At 39.1% G+C, this 22,490-nt stretch overlaps 2 protein-coding genes across 4 annotated transcripts in view; both read left to right on the forward strand.

Moving 5' to 3' along the window:
- Positions 1–22,490, forward strand: part of LOC137273489 (uncharacterized protein C1orf21 homolog) — a 71,258-nt gene that overhangs the window by 4,686 nt on the left and 44,082 nt on the right. The window lies entirely within an intron of this gene.
- LOC137271679 (myosin-11-like) lies at positions 10,324–11,460 on the forward strand. Its single transcript, XM_067804104.1, has one exon. It carries the CDS (start codon positions 10,324–10,326, stop codon positions 11,458–11,460), a length of 1,137 nt encoding a protein of 378 aa, XP_067660205.1.

Raw genomic sequence — 22,490 nt, forward strand, 5'->3', positions numbered from 1 at the left:
ATTTCTGGTGTGTCCTGCTATGATATTGCTGGAAAATTATTAAAAGCAATGTAAAGCCAAACTCGCACACTATGTTCCTGTTATCAGGGAAATGGAAGTCTCTTCAAAGCAATGACAGTAATTATTGTAAACAAATTTGTTAGCAAATTCATAATTCCAATTGGGGAATTTTTATGACATTTGTTCAGATGTAGGGCCAGATATCAGTCCCTGGCCCCTAGATTGATCTTTGTATTTAGTGTCTTACTTGTAAGGCCTACCTTTGTTTTGGGATTTGTTGTCATTTCATCTACTGTTTACATGGCAATTTTTAATTATGACTGATAAAACTACCTTTCTGCTTCATTCAGTACGTAAATGTGGGACTGACTGCAGACATGTTTTCTCAATTAAGAAATTCAGATTTTCTCAAACAAGACATATTTCTCCACTGGGTGGTTATCGTTTATTGATCCTTGAGATGTGATGCTGATGTCGAGAAGAGGAAGTGTTGCATGCTTGCACCACTCGCAGTCTGGGCTGTTCGCTCACCACATTAATGACCATCACGTTGATGTTAACTTCCTCGGAGAAGCATTAACGTTTAATTACAGTTTTCTCCTCACTTAACTGTGCGAGATGATGAGACTTGGTACAAAGGAATATTAATGTGATTGTTTTTCACTTCTCATTAATTTTCCATTTTGTGGGAGATATATTGATTTTGTTCAAATAAAATTGTTTGAGTAATTGTGATATATGAATGTAGTTGCTTTGAGGGATAGCATGTGTCATGAAAGTTTGTGCCCCAATTTATCATCATATTTGAAATGCATGCAAGATTCTTAAATGCTGTGAAGTAGGGGTTAGCTGGTTTCCGTATTGAATTATACTGTGTGTGAAAACTAAGATTGAACTGAATGTGAATTTCTGTTCATAGTCACTACATTTATCATTTTAATTCTAACCCATGACCTGTGAATGCCGCAAGGGTTAGACTGTCTTAGACAATCATATTTAGCTTTTCTGTTGTTTTTGCACTTGCACCATTAAATGAGAATAAATTCTGTTTTTTAAAAGATTTGAAACAAAATAAAGGGGAATTGCTGCAACAGCCCTGCAATCATATTAGATGTGGTTGCAGTGAAAAATTAATTAGTAACGCAATTAACTTTATATTTCATTAAAATATGGCACACCTGTCAGTTGTTCAACACTAATGACTTGTGAAAAATGAGGCCAGGTGTTGGATTATGTAGCAGTCATGGTGAAAGTGACTGCCTGTTTTAGGTGAAATACATTGTTTATATTTATTAGAGTAATTGCGGTGACTAATATAGGTAGTTTTGTGGGGGTTGCAAGTACTGACTGCTATATGTCTGTTTTGCTTCTGTGGCATAAAACAACAGTCAGTCATACTGATATTTACAGGTAAAAGCCCATAAAGTGTACATGATTTTCTCCCTTGATAGTTTACATAACAGGTGGAAATTGTTAGTGACATGTGTATAACACATGTTCTAGCAAATATAGTTAAGCATTTAGGTATTTTCTAAGGTTGGATGTTCTGTCATTCTCAGGATGGAACATCATGCTTCAATTCTAAGGTAAAATTTCCACTGCTTGGGGTAATTTGCTTTATTACTTTCTCAAAAGAATTCTATAGTTTATTTCTTTCTACTGGTTTCGGCCCTGGGATTTACCTGTTTGGTTAGTTTGAGAAGCCTGGATCTTGTTCCAACAGGTTACCTTAGCACTAAGGTAATTATACCATTGCATGTTAGATGTGCTTCAGGGTGCTGCTGCCGATCACTGTTACCTTTAAACTCCACCAGCCAATGTTTGTAAACAGGATAGATGTTGTTGATTGCATATCTTGGTTTGATTCCCCACATAGACACATGTTTTGAAGCCGATTTCTGGTGTCCCTCACTATGACATTGCTAAATGTTGCATAAAATACAACTCATTCACTTGATATGTTTGCATTTGATGGCTTTTGTTGTGGATGCTTTGTAATTTCAATCTATTCATTTAGGTATGTACATATGGTAAATGTCAAATATTTTTGCAAAAACATTCCTTGTTGTCAGCGACCATAATTCACAAAGTGACTGGTGAAGAACTTGGATAGAATAGGTCTTCAGTGACTCATGCTTGCCATAAAAGGCGACTATGCTTGTCATAAGAAGCGATTAACAGGATTAGGTGGTCAAGCTCACTGACTTGGTTGACACATATCATCGGTTCCCAATTACACAGATTGATGCTCATGCTGTTGATCACTGGAATGTTCAGTCCAGGTTTTATTATTTACAGACCGCAACCATATTGGTGGAATATTGCCGAGTGTGGCGTGAAGCTAAACTTGCTCACTCACTCACAGGTGACCATTCTTAAAGGTCACATGCAACCAAAAAAATCAGTCATAATTAAGACACAGTTATCACTTGTTCATGATATATATATAATGCATTGGTTTTTGTGAAAAAAACCAAACAAACTTATAAGCATATAATCACAAATCAAAAGTGCAGTGTTTTGTACTTGGGTTTACCTCCCTTGAAACGAAGCAGCCGCAATACCAAACCCAGTCAGAGCCGGTGTGTGCAGCACTTATGTGTAATGACACCTTGTCATTGGCCACAGTTTATTGGTTCATTTGCCGATACGCTTAGCCGGCTCTGTTTATGGCTTAAAAGCCCAGTAGGTGTTAATTTCAAATTGCATGTGGTCAGTGATTGAAGTTGTGCATTGCGTATTGTCATTAGCAGACAGGCAGGCAGTGATATAGGTGTCAATAAACCAGACATTGAGTTCTTTATGACAAAGTCTGCTTACCACAATCAACTTGTTTGTTTTATGTAACAAGTAGCTTATTTACTTGTTTGTGTACACAACCAAGTTTAGACTACTGCTCACAACCTCCTACTCCAGGCAGGCATACTGTTTCAAGCTCCATGAACCTACTCGCTGCGCATGCATTATGAGCGCAGCGCAGCACAGCACAGTATAGCATTGCAATGGGGGAAAATTAGTTAATCATTTGAACTCCAATTTCTCGGATTTTTTTTCATTTTTTTTCAACATTATAGGTTGAATTGGCATTATTGATGATTGGTTTCTGTAAGTGCATACTGAAAGGTATCAGAATCCGTGTGTTGTGAGTTGTGTTTTACGTTGCTTTTGACCTTTAAACATATTACCAATGAAAGTCAAGGTTAGAATTGATTTTCTGCAACCCATGCTTGTTAAGAGTAGATAATTGTATCGGTTGATCAGACTTGCTGTCTTGACTGATGCATGAGATCATTTCCCAACTGTTAGGATCAATGCGTGTGATGTTAATCTCCGGCTTGTCTGGTCAAGATGCAAATATTTACAGACTGCCATCAAACAGATAGTTAGGTAATAAACAAGCACAAAACTGCTGCTGCTGCTGCTGCTGCTACTACCACTACCACTACCACTACCACTACCACTACCTCTACCACTACCACCACCACCACCACCACCACCACCACCACTACTACTACTACTACTTCTACTGCTATGAGACCCGTGAAGGTCCTGGGATAGAATAGGCTTGTTTGAGACATGTGATTGGTTCCCATTTGCGTAGATCGATGCTCATGTTGTTGGTCACTGGATTGTCTGGTCCAAACTTACAGACCGCCTGCATAAAGCTGGAATATTGCTGAGTGTGGCGTAAAACTAAACTCACTCACTCACTCTACTGCTGCTACCACTACCACTACCACTACCACTACCACTACCACTACCACCATGGCATGTATTGTGCTGATACTGCTGCTGATGCTTATATCATCTGAAAGCCAAGGAGTTGATAAATGTCTATCACCTGCGAGTCTTCAAGCAGTTTACAGGATTTCCTTTAATAGTTAGCAACACATTTCTGTGATACTTTTTTGTCAAGGTAATCCAAAAATATATATTTTGTAGCCAGTTAAATCAACTTGATTCTCAAATTAGCCAAGTTTTTTCAGATAGGATCCAAACAAATATTCTGCTGTTTACATTATCCCAGTGATGGCTGCTTAGCGGTTGGATTGTGTAGTGTTGTTTGACAGCTACTACTTTATAGGTCTGCGGAAAAGATTAAAGATTTATTGTGTTGTATGTCCATGATAAACCTGTTCAGAGGCTGAGTCTTCATCTAATTTTGGTTGCTATGACGAGAGACAACCAAAGCACAGCTGGTTTGGAAGACAGTTTATCGGTCACTCCTTGCAACACTTATGTCAAGGTAACAATCAGTCTGGTATTCCGCATGACCAGTAATTATTAATAATCTGGGTGCCGTTGTACAAAGCGATCTTAGCACTCCATATCTCATGCTGGTCTCCATGTGGAGGTTGTGATACAGAATAGGTCTTCCATACCTCACGCTGGTTTCCATGTGGAGGTTGTGAAACTGAATAGGTCTTCCATACCTCACGCTGGTTTCCATGTGGAGGTTGTGAAACAGAATAGGTCTTCCATATCTCATGCTGGTCTCCATGTGGAGGTTGTGAAACTGAATAGGTCTTCCATACCTCAAGCTGGTCTCCATGTGGAGGTTGTGAAGCAGAATAGGTATTCCATACCTCAAGCTGGTTTCCATGTGGAGGTTGTGAAATAAAATAGGTATTCCATACTTCATGCTGGTCTCCATGTGGAGGCTGTGAAACAGAATAGGTCTTCCATACCTCACGCTGGTTTCCATGTGGAGGTTGTGAAACAGAATAGGTCTTCCATATCTCATGCTGGTCTCCATGTGGAGGTTGTGAAACTGAATAGGTCTTCCATACCTCAAGCTGGTCTCCATGTGGAGGTTGTGAAGCAGAATAGGTATTCCATACCTCAAGCTGGTCTCCATGTGGAGGTTGTGAAGCAGAATAGGTATTCCATACCTCAAGCTGGTTTCCATGTGGAGGTTGTGAAATAGAATAGGTATTCCATACTTCATGCTGGTCTCCATGTGGAGGCTGTGAAACAGAATAGGTCTTCCATACCTCACGCTGGTCTCCATGTGGAGGTTATGAAACAGAATAGGTCTTCCATTCCTCATGCTGGTCTCCATGTGGAGGTTGTGAAGCAGAATAGGTCTTCACGCTGGTTTCCATGTGGAGGTTGTGAAGCAGAAAAGGTCATCCATACCTCACGCTGGTCTCCATGTGGAGGTTGTGAAGCAGAAAAGGTCTTCACGCTGGTTTCCATGTGGAGATTGTGAAGCAGAAAAGGTCATCCATACCTCATGCTGGTCTCCATGTGGAGGTTGTGAAGCAGAAAAGGTCATCCATACCTCATGCTGGTTTCCAAGTGGAGGTTATGAAACAGAATAGGTCTTCCACACCTCAAGTTGGTCTCCATGTGGAGGTTGTGATGCAGAATAGGTCTTCCATACCTCATGCTGGTCTCCCTGTGAAATAGAACAGGTGTCTATACCTTGAATCAATTGAACCTGTTGTGATTGCTAGAGAAGATGTGTCCACAATAATTCATGTTCCCAGTGGAGACTGGAACAGAGTAGGCTGTTGCACCTCATGATTCTATGAGTTGCACTGAGTTTGTGTGACTTTTTGCTGTGGCTGCTTGCATGTTTGTTTTCAATAAATGTGTGTTAAATGATGAGTCAAGCTTTTGGTAATTGTACTGCGGCTTTAAAAGTTTCTTCAACATGATCAAAGAGTGAGAGTCTGTATACATCTGCTGATTGTGGTCTGAGTGTCGTAAAAAGTAAAGTAAAATCTAATGAGAATTTCTCATATCCATGTGAATAAGTGAATGTTTTGGTCCAACATATCCATCACTTGGGGACTACGTGCAATTGCGTTGTCATTCAAAGAATCACACAACGGCAGCTGGAATGTGTCAATATTCTGCTACACAAAAACTACCTCAGTGCACAAAGGCTGTCACTGCTGACTGAAAAACCACTGACATTCTAAACGCAGCCTGTCAGTATATCTCAAACATGAAACTTTTTGTAAGCTTCACTGATGTCGTGACAACATTTTTTGGCTATTAATAATGATGGAAAATTATTACTTTTCTAAAATCATTTTAACGACAGTGAATATGTAGCATTCATGTTAAACTGACATCTTGAACTTTTCAAAGTGAAAATAGAATTTGTGGCACAGATTTCTTCGATGCAAATTGAATGCAAGTATTGACCACCTGCTTTCATTCAGTATTGATCTTTTAGACTTAGAAAGTACAAATTTGAGTTATCACCCATTTTGCTTGATGCTAATGATTCTTTGTGCTGGCAAGACTCCAAGCAAGTGTCCCCTGTTGGTGATGTACTACCTCTGCTAGCACTGCAGGTTTAGGCAAGATGGCAAAGTGGGGATTAAAAAACAGTTATCGCACCACTAGAGGTGGTGTAATGCTACAGGGGATGTTATGAAACTCACCAGGTAGTCTATCTAGATTACCTGAAGAAGAGACTGTAAAGCTTGTCTTTGTTTTGCTTGGAATATACTCCTTGTACAATGACATGCTGATGAAACCTCGTGATACAATAAAATAACATCCTCATTAAGGTCTGGGTTTATAATTGTGAGTGTTTCTTTACAATGCCATCAAGATATTTTTCAGGAGCATGTAGGATGCAGAAGAATGGTATAAATATGTTCTACTGAAACTGATAGTGAGTCAGAAGTTGGGAAAATTTAGCTTCATTTTGTGAAATAATAGTAATACATTTTTACTGAGAGTCATAAATATTAAACTAGATATTACATTAATAGCTGCAGTATTTTTAATGGCATCATGAGCAATGGTTTTCTGATTTTTGTGCAATAGTTGGTAAATATTCTAAATAGCCATGGATTGGTAGGGTAATACAGTGGCATTTACTAAAGGTAGGTGTTTGATTCTCCACTTTGGATATTAGTAGAGTGTCTCTCTCCTCATTCGGATGGTGGACTAGCCAGGTGGTTAATGCATTCATTCCTCACACCGAAGAACTGGGTTTGATTCCTAACATGAGCATAAGATGTGAAACCCATTTCTGGAGTCCCCTGCTGGGATATTGCTGGGATATTGCTGGAATATTGCTAAGAGCTGTGTAAAACCGTACGTGCTTTTCATCACCATACACTAAAATCACAGTACTTAATTGTGACTTTGTGATCAGCAGCCATACTATTTCAAATAAACAGTTCTGAAAGAATATTTAATTCAATTGACTTTTCGGTGATCAGGTTGAATACTTTGGCTTCAGAATTTGTGAGACTTGTGAAGGTCCCGGGGTAGAATAGGCCTTCAGCAACCCATGCTTGCCATAAGAGGCGACTATGCTTGTCGTAAGAGGCGACTAACGGGATTGGGTGGTCAGACTAGCTGACTTGGTTGACACATGTCATCGGTTCCCCATTGCGCAGATCGATGCTCATGTTGTTGATCACTGGATTGTCTGGTCCAGACTCGATTATTTACAGACCGTCGCCATATAGCTGGAATATTGCTAAGTGCGACGTAAAAGTAAACTCACTCACTCACTCACTCACTCAGAATTTGTGAAGCTTGATGGCCAGTGAAGTAGGGGTGAAATGGTATACTGTGGTATTAGAACAGCAGTATTTGCTTTTGGATTTGGTCTACCATAATGCAATCCAAATATTCAGTATTTTCGTTGTTTTTGTGTCGTCATTCCTATCTAGTCATGAAACGATGTTAATGTGTATTTTTTTACCATGTTATTTCTTGTTTTACACGTTTTTGTCCTCAGAAAACCCAAAGGCAGGAGGGGAAAAAAATAGAAATAAAATCACCAATCAAAGTAATATACCATTTAAGTGCTCAAAATATTTTCCTTCTGGTAATTCATGAAATTGGTATGGGAAAAAAATGTTCTAAAAAAGATTTTCTTTTCAGCTTACATTTTTGGCCAACAAAAACAATTGAATTTTATTTTTTGTGTGGTGAAAATTCACTTGTATTTTACTTTTTCTTATTCTTGAAAAAATATGGCAAGTGGATCCATAAAACAAGAAATACAATTGGTCTGGCCTTATTAAACATTGTAAGATGTGGCTCTTGTTGATTTACTGCATCATGGTCATGTCTGAAATACCAGAATGTACTGAACCGAATGGAAGGCTTTGTACTGCGGTGCATACCATACTGTGGGTAGAGTGTTTCACTCTCGCAGTGAAGATCGAGTTAAGTTTATGTTTGTCCTGAAGCAACCAGTGCCTGTCATGTTTATCAGTTATGTACAGATTTCATGTCATTGAAACATGGCAGTGTGCAGAGTAAAACAACAAACAAACAAAACAAATATGTACTTGGTATGTTTTACTCATGAGTAAAGTGTATGGTGTTTAACAAGCTCAGTGGACACATTTATACTTGGGGCAGTAGGGGTGCCTAGCAAAGGCCCAGGTTCGATTACCGACATAGGCACAAATTGTGTGAAGCCCATTTCTAGTGTCTGTGTTATTGCCAAGTGCAATGTTCACTCACTCACTCACATTTATATTTGTGTTGAGGTATGTTGGCCTGATGTTGTCCTGAAACTGTTAATGAATCAGGCTAAGCAATTCATAAAGCTGACATTGCTGCCACTGTGACGTGACAGTATTACTTTATGCCATTGTCAAGCTGGCTGAGCTTGATTATAATACTCTCATGATAAAGCTGCGTTGTTGTTTCTTTGTTTATGTAAACACATACCTGTTTCATGCAACAAGCTTCTGCTGAGGGTAACCAAAAACCATGACAGGAAAAGAGAATTTCCCAACTTATCTTTACATCTTAGGCTCTTTACAGAAAATAACATACTTCTCTCGCACACATTCACTTTTGTTTTAAAAATGTATTGCATATATCACCTACACATAATGTGCTATGGATCTACTATCATGTTGCTGTGGAGGGAGTCTTAATCTCAAACACTAAAATGCATTTTTTACAGAACCAGTAAACCAACCTCTTTGTTGATATATGTATGTTCTTTTTGACACCAAATATGTATCAATTCTGTGTTAAATGTTGTGTAAGCTGACAGAAATGCAAACTATGCTATATAAATTCAGTCCCAAACCAAGTGAGTAATTGTTTCCTTTGACAGTGGCAGGTCAGATCACACTGAACCTAATGGAATCTACAGAAAAGACATTTTGAGAATTCTAAGGGTAGGTTGTACTAATACCAACTCTGTGTAACATCATGCTGTGTTGCACTGAATATTTTATCACATATTCTTCCAATTTAAGTTTAAGTCCAACTTTACCTTCCCTTTTGTTCTAAATTCTGTATAGATCTATGAAAAATAAGTATTCTTGGAACCTGAGGCTTCATTATTAATGACATACGTTATGAGAATTCGTTATTAATGAGAATAGGCCTTCAGCAACCCATGCTTGCAGTAAAAGGTGACTATGCTTGTCATAAGAGGCAACTAACTGGTCGGTCAAGCTCTGACTTTGTTGACACATCCTCGTTTCCCAGTTGCACAGATCGATGTTCATGCTGTTGGTCACTGGATTGTCTGGTACAGCCTCAAATACTTACAGACCGCCACCATATAGCTGGAATATTGCTGAGTGCAGCATAAAACTAAACTCGCTCATATACTCATCATTAATGACGAAAATTATGAACACCATTAGCTTTCGGATTTGTTAGAGGTGCTTCCATAAGCCATTTCCTCATGTGCATAATGAACAGTTGTTTTTGTTTGTCATACAGCCAATTTCCAGCTAGATACTTCAGTCACGAAACAAACAATCCAGCGATTGACAGCAGGAACGGCAGTCTATGCAATTAGGATATGATAACGTCTTAAGCAAGTCAGGAAGCTGGACCACTCGAACCAGTCAGTATACTCTTATGATTGGGACCCGTGAAGGTCCGGGGTAGAATAGGCCTTCAGCAACCCATGCGAGGCGACTAACGAGATCAGGTGGTCAGACTAGCTGACTTGGTTGACACATGTCATCGGTTCCCAGTTGCGCAGATTGATGCTTATGTTGTTGATCACTGGATTGTCTGCTCTGGACTTGATTATTTACAGACAGCCGCCATATCTGGAATATTGCTGAGTGTGGCGTAGAACTAAACTCACTCACTCACTTATGAGTGGCTTGAGTTACTGAAGACCAAGTCTATCCCAGATCTTCAAATGTACTTTGAAAAATATGTTAAATATGCAAAAATTATATGTGTCCATAAGAGCACATACAGCTTTTCAGCATCACACAGGCATAAACCAGAAACGTATCCTGCTTTTGGACATCCATGAAACCAGAAACCCATTCTTAAGACCTTGGACATCCAAGACATGAATGAAACCAGAAGTCCATTCTTAAGACCTTGGACATGCAAGACATGAATGAAACCAGAAGCCCATACTCCATGGACATCCAAGACATGAATGAAACCAGAAGTCCATACTCCATGGACATCCAAGACATGAATGAAACCAGAAGTCCATACTCCATGGACATCCAAGACATGAATGAAACCAGAAGCCCATACTCAATGGCCATCCAAGACATGAATGAAACCAGAAGTCCATACTCCATGGACATCCAAGACATGAATGAAACCAGAAGCCCATACTCAATGGCCATCCAAGACATGAATGAAACCAGAAGTCCATACTCCATGGACATCCAAGACATGAATGAAACCAGAAGCCCATACTCCATGGACATCCAAGACATGAATGAAACCAGAAGCCCATACTCAATGGCCATCCAAGACATGAATGAAACCAGAAGCCCATACTCCATGGACATCCAAGACATGAATGAAACCAGAAGTCCATACTCCATGGACATCCAAGACATGATTGAAACCAGAAGCCCATACTCAATGGCCATCCAAGACATGAATGAAACCAGAAGTCCATACTCCATGGACATCCAAGACATGAATGAAACCAGAAGCCCATACTCCATGGACATCCAAGACATGAATGAAACCAGAAGCCCATACTCAATGGCCATCCAAGACATGAATGAAACCAGAAGCCCATACTCCATGGACATCCAAGACATGAATGAAACCAGAAGTCCATACTCCATGGACATCCAAGACATGAATGAAACCAGAAGTCCATACTCCATGGACATCCAAGACATGAATGAAACCAGAAGCCCATACTCAATGGCCATCCAAGACATGAATGAAACCAGAAGCCCATACTCCATGGACATCCAAGACATGAATGAAACCAGAAGCCCATACTCCACGGACATCCAAGACATGAATGAAACCAGAAGTCCATACTCCATGGACATCCAAGACATGAATGAAACCAGAAGTCCATACTCCATGGCCATCCAAGACATGAATGAAACCAGAAGCCCATACTCAATGGCCATCCAAGACATGAATGAAACCAGAAGTCCATACTCCATGGACATCCAAGACATGAATGAAACCAGAAGTCCATACTCCATGGACATCCAAGACATGAATGAAACCAGAAGTCCATACTCATGGACATCCAAGACATGAATGAAACCAGAAGCCCATACTCATGGACATCCAAGACATGAATGAAACCAGAAGCCCATACTCAATGGCCATCCAAGACATGAATGAAACCAGAAGCCCATACTCCATGGACATTCAAGATATGATTGAAACCAGAAACCCATTCTCCTGCCTTGGATATGTTACACATTACAAGAAACTGGAAACCCATTCTCATGCCCATCTACATCTTAGGTGTGTATGAAACCTAAGAAACCCATTTTGTTACCTTTAGATGTCCCGACGGGAATGAAAAACACCTATACTGTTTACCATTCTTACTTACTTCTTTATTTTTTTTGTTTTTGGGATAAAAATCAATCACTGGAAAAGGACCTTCATTCTCTTGCCTTAAAGCAACGTAGATATGTTTGAAACAGTTCTGTTAATGAGGCATGATTGGTTTTTACACATCCTGTTGTGAGTGGCGGAATCAATATTATGTTGACAATAGCCAGGTCTTCTCTCACAGACAGTGACCCTGCTGATGCTCCTTCCAACCTGTAATTGTTGCAGCGTAAATCATTTAAGGTGGTCATGACTTTTGATATGGAACTAAAACACTCTTAGATTACCACTTGCCAATTCTTTTGTCCTTGCTTCTTCAGTGGTACATTGTTTTTTTTAAAGATCTCTCACATGATGGTGCTTGAGGGCATTTATTTGGGAGGAGTTTGTATATGGTCGTTTGACTATTGTATTTGAGGGAAAAGGGCTATGAGTAGATACAGATCATAAGATACATGTTACAGTGGTTCTATCCACTGGTGTTTGCAGTGGACTAACCCAATGGTTGATGTGTTCATTCCTCATGCTGCAGGTCCAGCTTTCATTACCCACATGGTCACAATACGTGAAGCATTTCTGGTGTTCCCCACTGTGATATTGCTAAAAGAAGCATAAAACTAAACTCACTCACTCATATCCTGTTGTGAATGCATCCATGACATATGTTGTATTCCCCATTTCAGACATTAAAATATTAAGTGATATAGTAGACATTTTGAATGACCAGTAAAAACATTCACTGATAGCTGATCTGCTAACAGTTATAGTGTTCCCTTTATCATGCAAAGACCTGAGTTTGTTTGGAGCCAGTTTTGCGGGGCTGAAGTCATATTTTGGCTGGCATTTTGCTCAGTCTGTACCTCCCTCAATCACTCACCCCCTCAATCACCCTGGTAATACAAACCAATAACAGCGATTTGAAACTATGATCATTGGTTAAACAACTTTTGTTGTAAGTTAAATAAAATTCTGGGATTTAAATGTTCATTTGGCAAGGTGAAATTATGAGCATTCACAATCTTAATGTCACGTTATCTTATTTATTTTTTGTTTAAATTGAAATTCATTGGTACGTTTTCCCTGCAAACAGACTGTACATAAATGCTTTTGAAATCAAAATCTGATTGTGAGTGATGAAATCAATATTGTACGGACAATACCCAGCTGATGTATCCATAGACAAAATACCTTATAGTTCCCAAATGGTATTTAAAATTGATAACCTCTACAATGTATTATCGTGAATGCATTAATAATACAAAAAATCCTCTGCCAATAGTTGTCTGACCCAGAGTGCAGAATCCATTGATTTTTCATGTTCTTTGATATGCAGACTGTTATAGTTGTCGATGAAAGATATTAAAAGTCAGTGACAGTGTTTTTGATGTCTAACAAGGTGCTTGATGCGCTGACTGGCGCAGGTGGGTTTCCTTACACTGGTCGTGTAAACCCCAAAGATCAGTAACTGAGATGAGTTTAACTTGAATAGTATTCCATTGCTTTAGTTGTATCAGTGCTGTATTTATATTACAGCATATCCGCTTAATGTGGGAAGGAAGAATAAAAACATGCATGTCTAAGATGTTTAGCTCGTTGATGAAACTCATTGTGGCTGTGGGATAGTCTAGTCATTGAAGTGTTGGCTGTCAAAACCTGTGTTTGAATACCAACGTTGGGAGTGTGCGAAATAGTTGCCCAAGTTTGTTAGCCAGTCAGGCGAGCTGTGCCTGAAATCCAAGTTTCCCAAGGATGGAACAGCAATTTTGTTCCTTCATGTTCCTGTCCCCATATAACCCCCACTGACAAAGGAAGGAAGTGGAAGCTGCAAGCCAGTTTCTCATGTTTTTGTTTTCCAGATAATCCTGTGTACTTTGAACAATAAAATATTAGCATGCAGCTTATGCAAGTAGGTTTAAATATGATGCTTTATGTTCTACATGCTTAAATCACAAAACTTTTGTTCTTATTTTCCTACAGTATGTGCAATATTTATGATAGAAAGGATAATTCGGTATAAATACTCACTTAGCAGGAAGCTTATAAAAACTAAAATGGACTTGAAATTCAATTAAGGCTCAATTTGTTTTATTTACTTTTGAAATCTGTGGTGTCTGTGGTCTGAGAGATCTTGAGATAATCAGGAGCAATTCCTGTTACACACTTACAGACAATGCACAGAACTTTAAAAGCAAGTTAAAAGCACAGAGGCAAAACACACAAGTAGAATCCCTAAAAGTTCAGCATATTAACTTATGACCATAACTATGAGCCTAATAAAACAGATAACAGAATATTTAAGATTGAAGTGAAAGAGATATACTAACAGGAAGAAAGGATTGTTATGCTCTCTTAGATTTACCATATTGAACAGCATATCAATGAAGATCCGAGTTAGAATTCATCTTCAGTAACAGGTGCTTGTAATAAGAGGCGACCAAGGGGATTGAGTGGTCTAGGTCGCCAACTTGGATGACACGTCATCGGTTCCCAAATGCATAGATTGATGCTAATACTATTGATCACAGGTTTGTCTGTTCCAGACTCAATTATTTACAGATCGCCACCATATTGCAGGCATAACAATTTGCATGTGAAACTAAACTCACTACATTTAACTCACTTTGGGGTACGATATCTCTGACCAGAGCGTAAAAGTTGAAAGCAAAAGTTAAACACATGAGATGGGTAATGAAATTCTTGAGGCAAATTAAAAACAGTTAAACTGTATAGAGTTTCTAAAATTCCAAAATCACAAGACATTCTTTTCCTTGCAACTTTCACAACTCTTTATTCAACTTGTTCATGTTCTGGTGTATTAAGGGTCTGAGGATTAGCCCTTTATTGAAAAGGTTAAAACATGGTCTCTGAAAGACTAGAGAACAAAGTATTTATCTTACTGAGCACCTCAGTACTAATTTTGAACTGTTTGAAGAATGGGTCACGGATTGTACACTTCAGCCCAACCTGTGTGTATGAAACGATTTGAATCTTGCATCTTGTTTTTCTCGCAGGTATTGTCTTAGTAAAATTGCTGTGTAATTCACTTTCTTAATATTCACAGGGACAATATTTTAACTTTTTGTCAAAATTTATGTATAATGCAAATCTCTTTGTAGTTAACTCTCTTTCATTGATTTGCATTTGCAAAACATTGTTGATTTCCTTGCATCATGCATGATTCAGTGTTTTTTGACATAAAGAAGTACTTCCAGGAAATACCAAATGAGTTGCCATTGGCAGTGGGGTACATTGAAAAAAATTGAAAACAATCCCAAAACAGCATTTTTGAGAAAGCTAAGATAAAAGTTTGTGTGCATATGAGAATCTATGGCTTTGTACACCTGCAAAGTTTGTTACCATTATACCACAGTGTGCTTTTCAAATGATACATATTGCAATATTTTTTTCGGAAAACAGGTATGTTGGACATAAAGATACATATATATGAATATCTTTATGGTTCAAGTTAACACTACACTTTCATTCAAAACTGATACTTCTCTTTATAATTCATTGACAAGGACCCGTGCAGGTCCTGGGGTAGAATAGGCCTTCAGCATGTTTGCCATAAAAGGCGACTATGCTTGTCGTAGGAGGCGACTAATGGGTAACAGGATTGGGTGGTCAGACTCGCTGACTTGGTTGACAAGTCATCGGTTCCCAGCTGCACAGATCGATGCTCATGTTGTTGATCACTGGATTATCTGGTCCAGACTCAATTATTTACAGACCATATAGCTGGAATATGGCTGAGTGTGGCGTAAAACTAAACTCACTCACTCACTCATTGACAAGGAAAGCATACCTAATATGTTATAAATTGTATCCAAAACAAAATAGAATCTTATTCAATCTGACCAAATTTTGAGATTGCTGTTGTGAGAACCTAAACAGACTTTTAGGGCCATAGTATGTGGGCAGAAAAGATCTGCATGTACAATAAGTATCATTCACTGTCAAACACTCCCAATATATCGCAGTACAAATTTGAATTGAAAGATGATTTTTTTTCCAATACGCTGCTTTAAAACTGGAATTTTTTATTGTTGCAACACTTTTTACTTTTTTCTGAAATTACAGTTTTCTGTTAAGCTGATACTTTACATGACTACTCTGAATAGTTTAGGTCTGAAAATAGATATGACCTTAAATATGACCACCATATTAAGAAAATCTAGAATGGCAGTTGGTCAGCCACCCTTTTAGAAGGTGTTTAAATTTGAAAGAGGTACAGCTGGAGGTTGGCCAGTAACTTAATTCTTTGTTCTTTTTATTTAGAGGATTGTTCATTAATTTATCCATATCATGGTATGGTAGTGTAATCAAAGTGAAAATGGTGTTAAGAGCAATATAATTCAATGTGTGGCAGGACCCGTAAAGATCTGGACTAGCATAGTTCTTCAGCAACCCATGCTTGCACCAAAAATTGAGACCTGTGAAAGTCTGGGGAAGGATATGCCTTCAGCAACCCATGCTTGCCCCAAAAGGTGAGACCTGTGAAGGTCTGGGGTAGGATAGGCCTTCAGCAACCCATGTTTGCCCCAAAAGGTGAGACCTGTGAAGGTCTGGGGTAGGATATGCCTTCAGCAACCCATGCTTGCCCCAAAAGGTGAGATCTGTGAAAGTCTGGGGAAGGATATGCCTTCAGCAACCCATGCTTGCCCCAAAAGGTGAGATCTGTGAAGGTCTGGGGTAGGATAGGTCTTCAACAACCCATGCTTGCCATAAAAGGCAACTACACATGTCGTAAGAGGCAACTAACAAGATCGGATGGTCATCCTCGCTGACTTGGTTGACACCTGTCATTTACACAGATCAATGTTGCTGCTGTTGATCATTGGATTGTCTGGTCCAGACTCGAATATTTACAGAATTCTGCCATAGAGCAGGAATATTGCTCAGTGCAGCATAAAACTAAACTTTCACTCACTTTCTCACTCAATGTGTGGCATTAAAAAACAGTGGAATGGTCTACTTTGATGGTGAATGTTTTTCCTTTGTAACATTAACTTTGGCAAATATCTCATCTGATATGGATTAGCTGAAAACTGATTAGCTGAAATTTGGCTTCCTAGTTCCTTCTATGAATCTTGTTCATACTGAAGTAGGGTAGTCAAGTGTTCAAAGCTTTAGCTTGTCACTGAAAAATCCTGTTCTATTCACCACATTGTTACTGGAATGATGTTAAATCACTCACTCACTCGTATCGGTTTTATTTTGAATAAAGGAAATGTTCAAACCAGCAATCTCTTTGACCATTACTTAAACATCGTCATCACTACCAGTAGTATCAAGTGTCAAAATATCAAGTGGTGATGATTACAGTAATTTGTTTTGATTCCTAGAAGACTAAGAATCGTATTGGTTAGAACAAGCCTTAAACTTCAGGGAGATTAGGATAAGATTCAGCTTTGTTCAACATATCTCAACAAACACTCAAGAGATGTGTTTGAAATGGATTTGAAAAAATGCTGTCATAGAATCTGTTTAACCTGTTATTTTCAGAATTTCTATTTGCTGTTTGAAGCAAAATAAGATTGAAATGTAGAGGAATTATTTCTTTATCAGTCATGGGACTTACGGTTTTGTTTGTACCAGATTTCGTGAATATTTATTACATTTCATGAGTAAAATAACATCAACAAATTGGTTTCATCAAATAAGATAAACATCTAAGACATGCTACTCTTGTGGCTTTTCCTCCCTTGTTGATTCCAGACACTGTAATAAAATTCAAAGCAGACTCAAACCCCACCCACTCACTCACTCAAACACCAACCCACCCACTTACACAAACATGCAGCCACCCACCCACTTATTTATTCAAACACCTGGCCACCCACCTTCCTGCTCACTTACTCAAACACCAACCCACTCATGCAAACACACACCCACTCACTCAACCAACCACCCAACCACACAACCACCCACTACCTCGCTTGCCCACCTGCCCACCCAGTCACTCACTCACTCCCTCACTAACTCAAAACCTGCTTCATTGCCCCTCTTCCTTCAAGTGTGACCCATAAAGGTCCAGAGTAGAAAAAGGCCTTCAGCAAACCATGCTTGCCATAAAAGGCGACTAAGCTTGTAAGAGGCGACTAACACGATTGGGTGGTCAGGCTTACTGACTTGGTTGACACATGTCATCAGTTCTCATTTGTGCAGATTGATGCTCCTGCTGTTGATCACTGGATTGTCTGGTCCAGATTTGATAATATTAGACTGCTGCCATATAGCTGGAATATTGCGGAGTGCAGCGTAAAACTGAACTCACTCATTCACTTACTCACTCACTCACTTCCCTCACTCATTCAAGTTTACTATGTATACACAGCGAGATACGCGGAAGTTTGTCCATCATTACGGCCAGTGTTTGTCTGGTGTGTCCTCTTGACAATTTAGTCTCAGTCTGTCTAAGGCGGTATCACAGCCCCGGCCTCATTACTGGCATCGTTAGTGACCCTTACAACATTATCAACTGTGTATTTCCCTCCTTACTGCACAGGAGAGGTCTACTGCAAGGGAGATTACATCCTGGCTTTACTATACCGACCATGATTTGCAGCAAACATTGTCTAGTGGTGCCCCCTTCAGAGAAATTAGACACCGATGATGGTGATTAAATCTATTTGAATTATTCCAGCAAGATCTTTCAGCAGACTTTTACTTTTCTTGCCATTTATGTAAGAAAATTTCCAGTGAACCTTTTCAGCACCTTTGCCAGATAATACTATCTTGTCAGGTCTGAGTGAGTTTAGTTTTATGCCGCACTCAGTAATATTCCACCTATATGGCGGGGTTTGTAAATCATTGAGTCTGGACAGACAACCCAGTGATCAACAGCATGAGCATCAATCTACACAACTGAGAAACGATGACGTGTCAACCAAGTCAGCATGAGAGACCACCCAGTCTCGTTAGTAGTCGCCTTTTGTGGCAATCTTGGTTTGCTGAAGACCTATTCTACCCCAGATCTTCACAGGTCTGATAACATTAAAAAACTGATCCTGAACTCATAACAGAAGAGATCCTGAAATTGTGATGTTCAACATAGCTGGAGGCTTGTTATTCTTTAGCAAATGTCATCTAGGAATTTTAAGCATCTATAGCAGCTTTCAGCTAGTTATGTACCATGTTGCGTGTGTTTTTTTAACGTGATAGTATTGATTTTTCATTGCAAATTTCGCTCAAAAATTCATGTACATTTGCTCCCCTGAGGCATAATGTGTTTTGGTGTTGGTTTTCAGTCTTTAAATAATTACGTCAGTCCCACATTTGCTTGACCTGATATTTGATTTTCTAGTTTATATTCAATGTTTTGTATAAGTCAAATGAACCCTTTGCCATACAGGGGTAGCCTAGTGGTAGAAGTGTTGGCTCGCCTCGCCATGCCATGCCAGACATGGGTTTGATTCCCCACATGGACACAATGTGTGAAGCCTTTGTTTCTGCTGTCTCTCGCTGTGCTATGGCTGCAATAATTCTAAAAGCAGAGTTGTGGTGGGGTAGCCTCGTGGTTAAAGCGTTTGCTTGTCACGCCAAGGACCCGGGTTTGATTCCCCACATGGGTACAATGTGTGAGGCCCATTTTCTGGTGCCCCCCTGCCGTGATATCGCTGGAATATTGCTAAAATTGGCGTAAAACCAAACTCACTCACTCACTAAAAGCAGCGTACATACTCGCTTCAGAACTGTATCCAAGTTTCAAGAAAAGCATTGTTAAATAACAAACATTTTCTTTTTTATGAGGACTTTCAAATGTGTGGATCTCCTGACCTGGGCTGAGGTAGACTGTATTTTGGACAATGCAGTTAAATTGCTGGTCATGTCTTAAATGATGTCAACTTTAATTACATCTTTTAATGTGATCTTTACCTTATAAATCTTTTACACAGATCTTTTACACAGAGGTAGACCTTATTATTGAGACAATAAGAGCATATGGACAAAATATTTTGATTGTCTCTCCTTGTCACCTTTCATTGACTTGCCAACTGATAAATGATTACTAATATAATTGCTGTCGCCACAGGCGACAGGTTCATAACCAATTTTAGAAATCTCCCCCACGAGGATTATCATTGCTTTGGTCACGTTGCACTGGATGTAAACATATTTTGACATGTTTTAGGTGTGACTGCTAGCTATGGCTGGCTGACGATATAGATTAGAAATCAGTAATCGTTAAATAAATATTGATCGATGATTGATAAATATCAGAAGTAACTGTGAGCCAGAATACCAGAAACATCCGTACGAAATTAATAGATTTCACACCACTGGTGAGTGGTGACCTGTTTTATGCATGGGTTATGAACAAAACAGCTTCTGAAACATAATATAGGGCAGATTATGAATAAAAACCTAGAATTGTGTATTGCTTGAGTAAATTAAAACTTAATTCGATCTCAAAAGTGAGGTGGAGGGTGGTTATGGCGTCACATACCAGAGGTTTGATTCCTCACATGGCTACAATGTGTGAAACCCGTTTCTTGTGTTTCTTTCCGTGATATTGCTGGACTGTTGCCAAAAGTGACATAGAACTAAACTCACTCACTATCTCAAAGTAAATGTATGAAATTATCATTGACACTATTTTCATATCATTAATCTGTAATCATTTTTCCTATCAACAGTATTTCCTTTTATTGATCTTTTTATTAGAGCCCTACCTACAGGTGACACTGACTCGTGCCATCTAAGTGATAAAATTAATTGAATGTGTTTGTTACAGTAAAGCTACAATGATACGTTAATGTAAAGCAATTGGAGCTTGCGTTCACCAGGGTTTTTACCTTGACCTACAAAACAACAGGTAATCTAGACCATTATCTACTAATTTCAAAGGTCCTCATAGGAAATATGGTTGATAATGAAATGGTATTGTAGGAATCATTCGGTTTCAATTACAGTAACCTGATATTTCTTACAAGAATCTGGTACAAAAAATATCTTTGTGCATCTATTTGGGCACAATGTGTTTTTTTTCTGCATCCAGTTCATCAGTTTGTGCATACTGGGTGATGATGGGGTAGACTGGTGGTCAAAGCATTCATTCATCACACTGAAGACCAATACTTCTAAGAGGCAAATCATGGCATCAGTCAGACTCGCAGACTTGTTAGACACATTATCAATTCCCAATTGCGTAGATCGATGCTCATGCTATTGCTCAATGGAATGTCTGGTTTAGACTCGATTATTTACAGACTGCTGACATATACTTGGAATATTGCAGGGTGAGGAGTAAAACTAAGCCCACTCAGAGGTTTCCATGACTTTGTATATTCAGGCAGGGTGATAACTGGGCATATCTTTGGATGAATCTATTTGCAACAGGTGAAAACAATGGAACTGAGTAACCAATCAGCATGAAGCAAATTATATGAAGAATTACTGTAGTTATTTTCAGTTACATCCTGGTGCCATGCGTAATATATCCCTAAAAGAGACATGAAGCATCTGATCCAGTACTCCACAGATCAGGAAACTGGTAACTGTTACCATGGTGCCACATGTATCTCCTGCTTGTATTTTACATCATGGTAGGACCCAGCCGTTAAGACGGTTTTGCAAGGCTATTTCTGAATAGAACTATTGTTATTAAGTAAGTCACCACTAAATATCAATGTAGAATTAACAAGTTATGCTGAAACATGGGATTAAGTTGACGGTCACAACAGTCGATACAACTTGGTTTAGACAATAAGTGGAAAGGTGTGTAGTATGTTCATGCACTCAAGGTAGATAAACATCTTGTCACTTCTGGGTCAAACATTAAATGGTAACAATGTTTGACCAGACAGATGTATGACACTGTGCACAAATACTGGGGTTAAACATTTAATGGTAACAATGTTTGACCAGACACATGTATGGCATTGTGCCCCAATACAGGGATTAAATGTTTAATGGTAACATTGTTTGACCTATTGTGTGATATTGTGGCCCAATGTTGGGATCAAACATTATATGTTCAAGGGGCCTGTTTTGCTAGGACCTGTCATAACTCTATACTTACCAAAAGCTTACAATTGTCAGAGCACTATGAATACTTTGTGGATCAGACTGACTGGTAGGGTGAACATGTATTAGTTTTTAATTCTAGCCTCTCCTTTTCAGATTATTGTTAAATTGAAGAAATATTTACAGCAGAAATTCTCTCCTAACTGACTCCTTAAACTCTACTCCCACCCATGTGTTCTCGCATGTGAGCAATCAAACCATAATTTCCCCAATTATCCAACAAACTGTTCATTCACAAGTATTTATTGCCTCTTATCATATACTGTGTGCACACGTGAGTAGACTCCAGTGCCACACTGAAGTGATTGTAGTATTTCAGACATGCTGGCAGAGTAACTGTCGACAATTAATACTAATGACTATGAGTTGTTGAAAGGATATACTGTGTACTCAGTATAATGGCACTGTTGATGATCCCCTCCAAATAACTGCATGGATGTTGCTGGGCATACTTGTGTTGATAACGACGACCTGAGGAGTTAGAGGATACTAGATTTCACAATATTTGTGTCTCTATGGGAGATCCATTGCTGTTTGGTATATACATGGTTCACACAGTAATGCGGTCAGTTATTAAATAGAACGACCCGTGAAGGTCCCGGGGTAGAATAGGCCTTCAGCAACCCATGCTTGCCAAAAAAGGCGACTCAGCTTGTCGTAAGAGGCGACTAACGGGATCGGATGGTCAGGCTCGC

The sequence above is a fragment of the Haliotis asinina genome, chromosome 2 (genome assembly GCF_037392515.1).
Source record: "Haliotis asinina isolate JCU_RB_2024 chromosome 2, JCU_Hal_asi_v2, whole genome shotgun sequence".
Lineage (NCBI taxonomy): Eukaryota > Metazoa > Mollusca > Gastropoda > Lepetellida > Haliotidae > Haliotis > Haliotis asinina.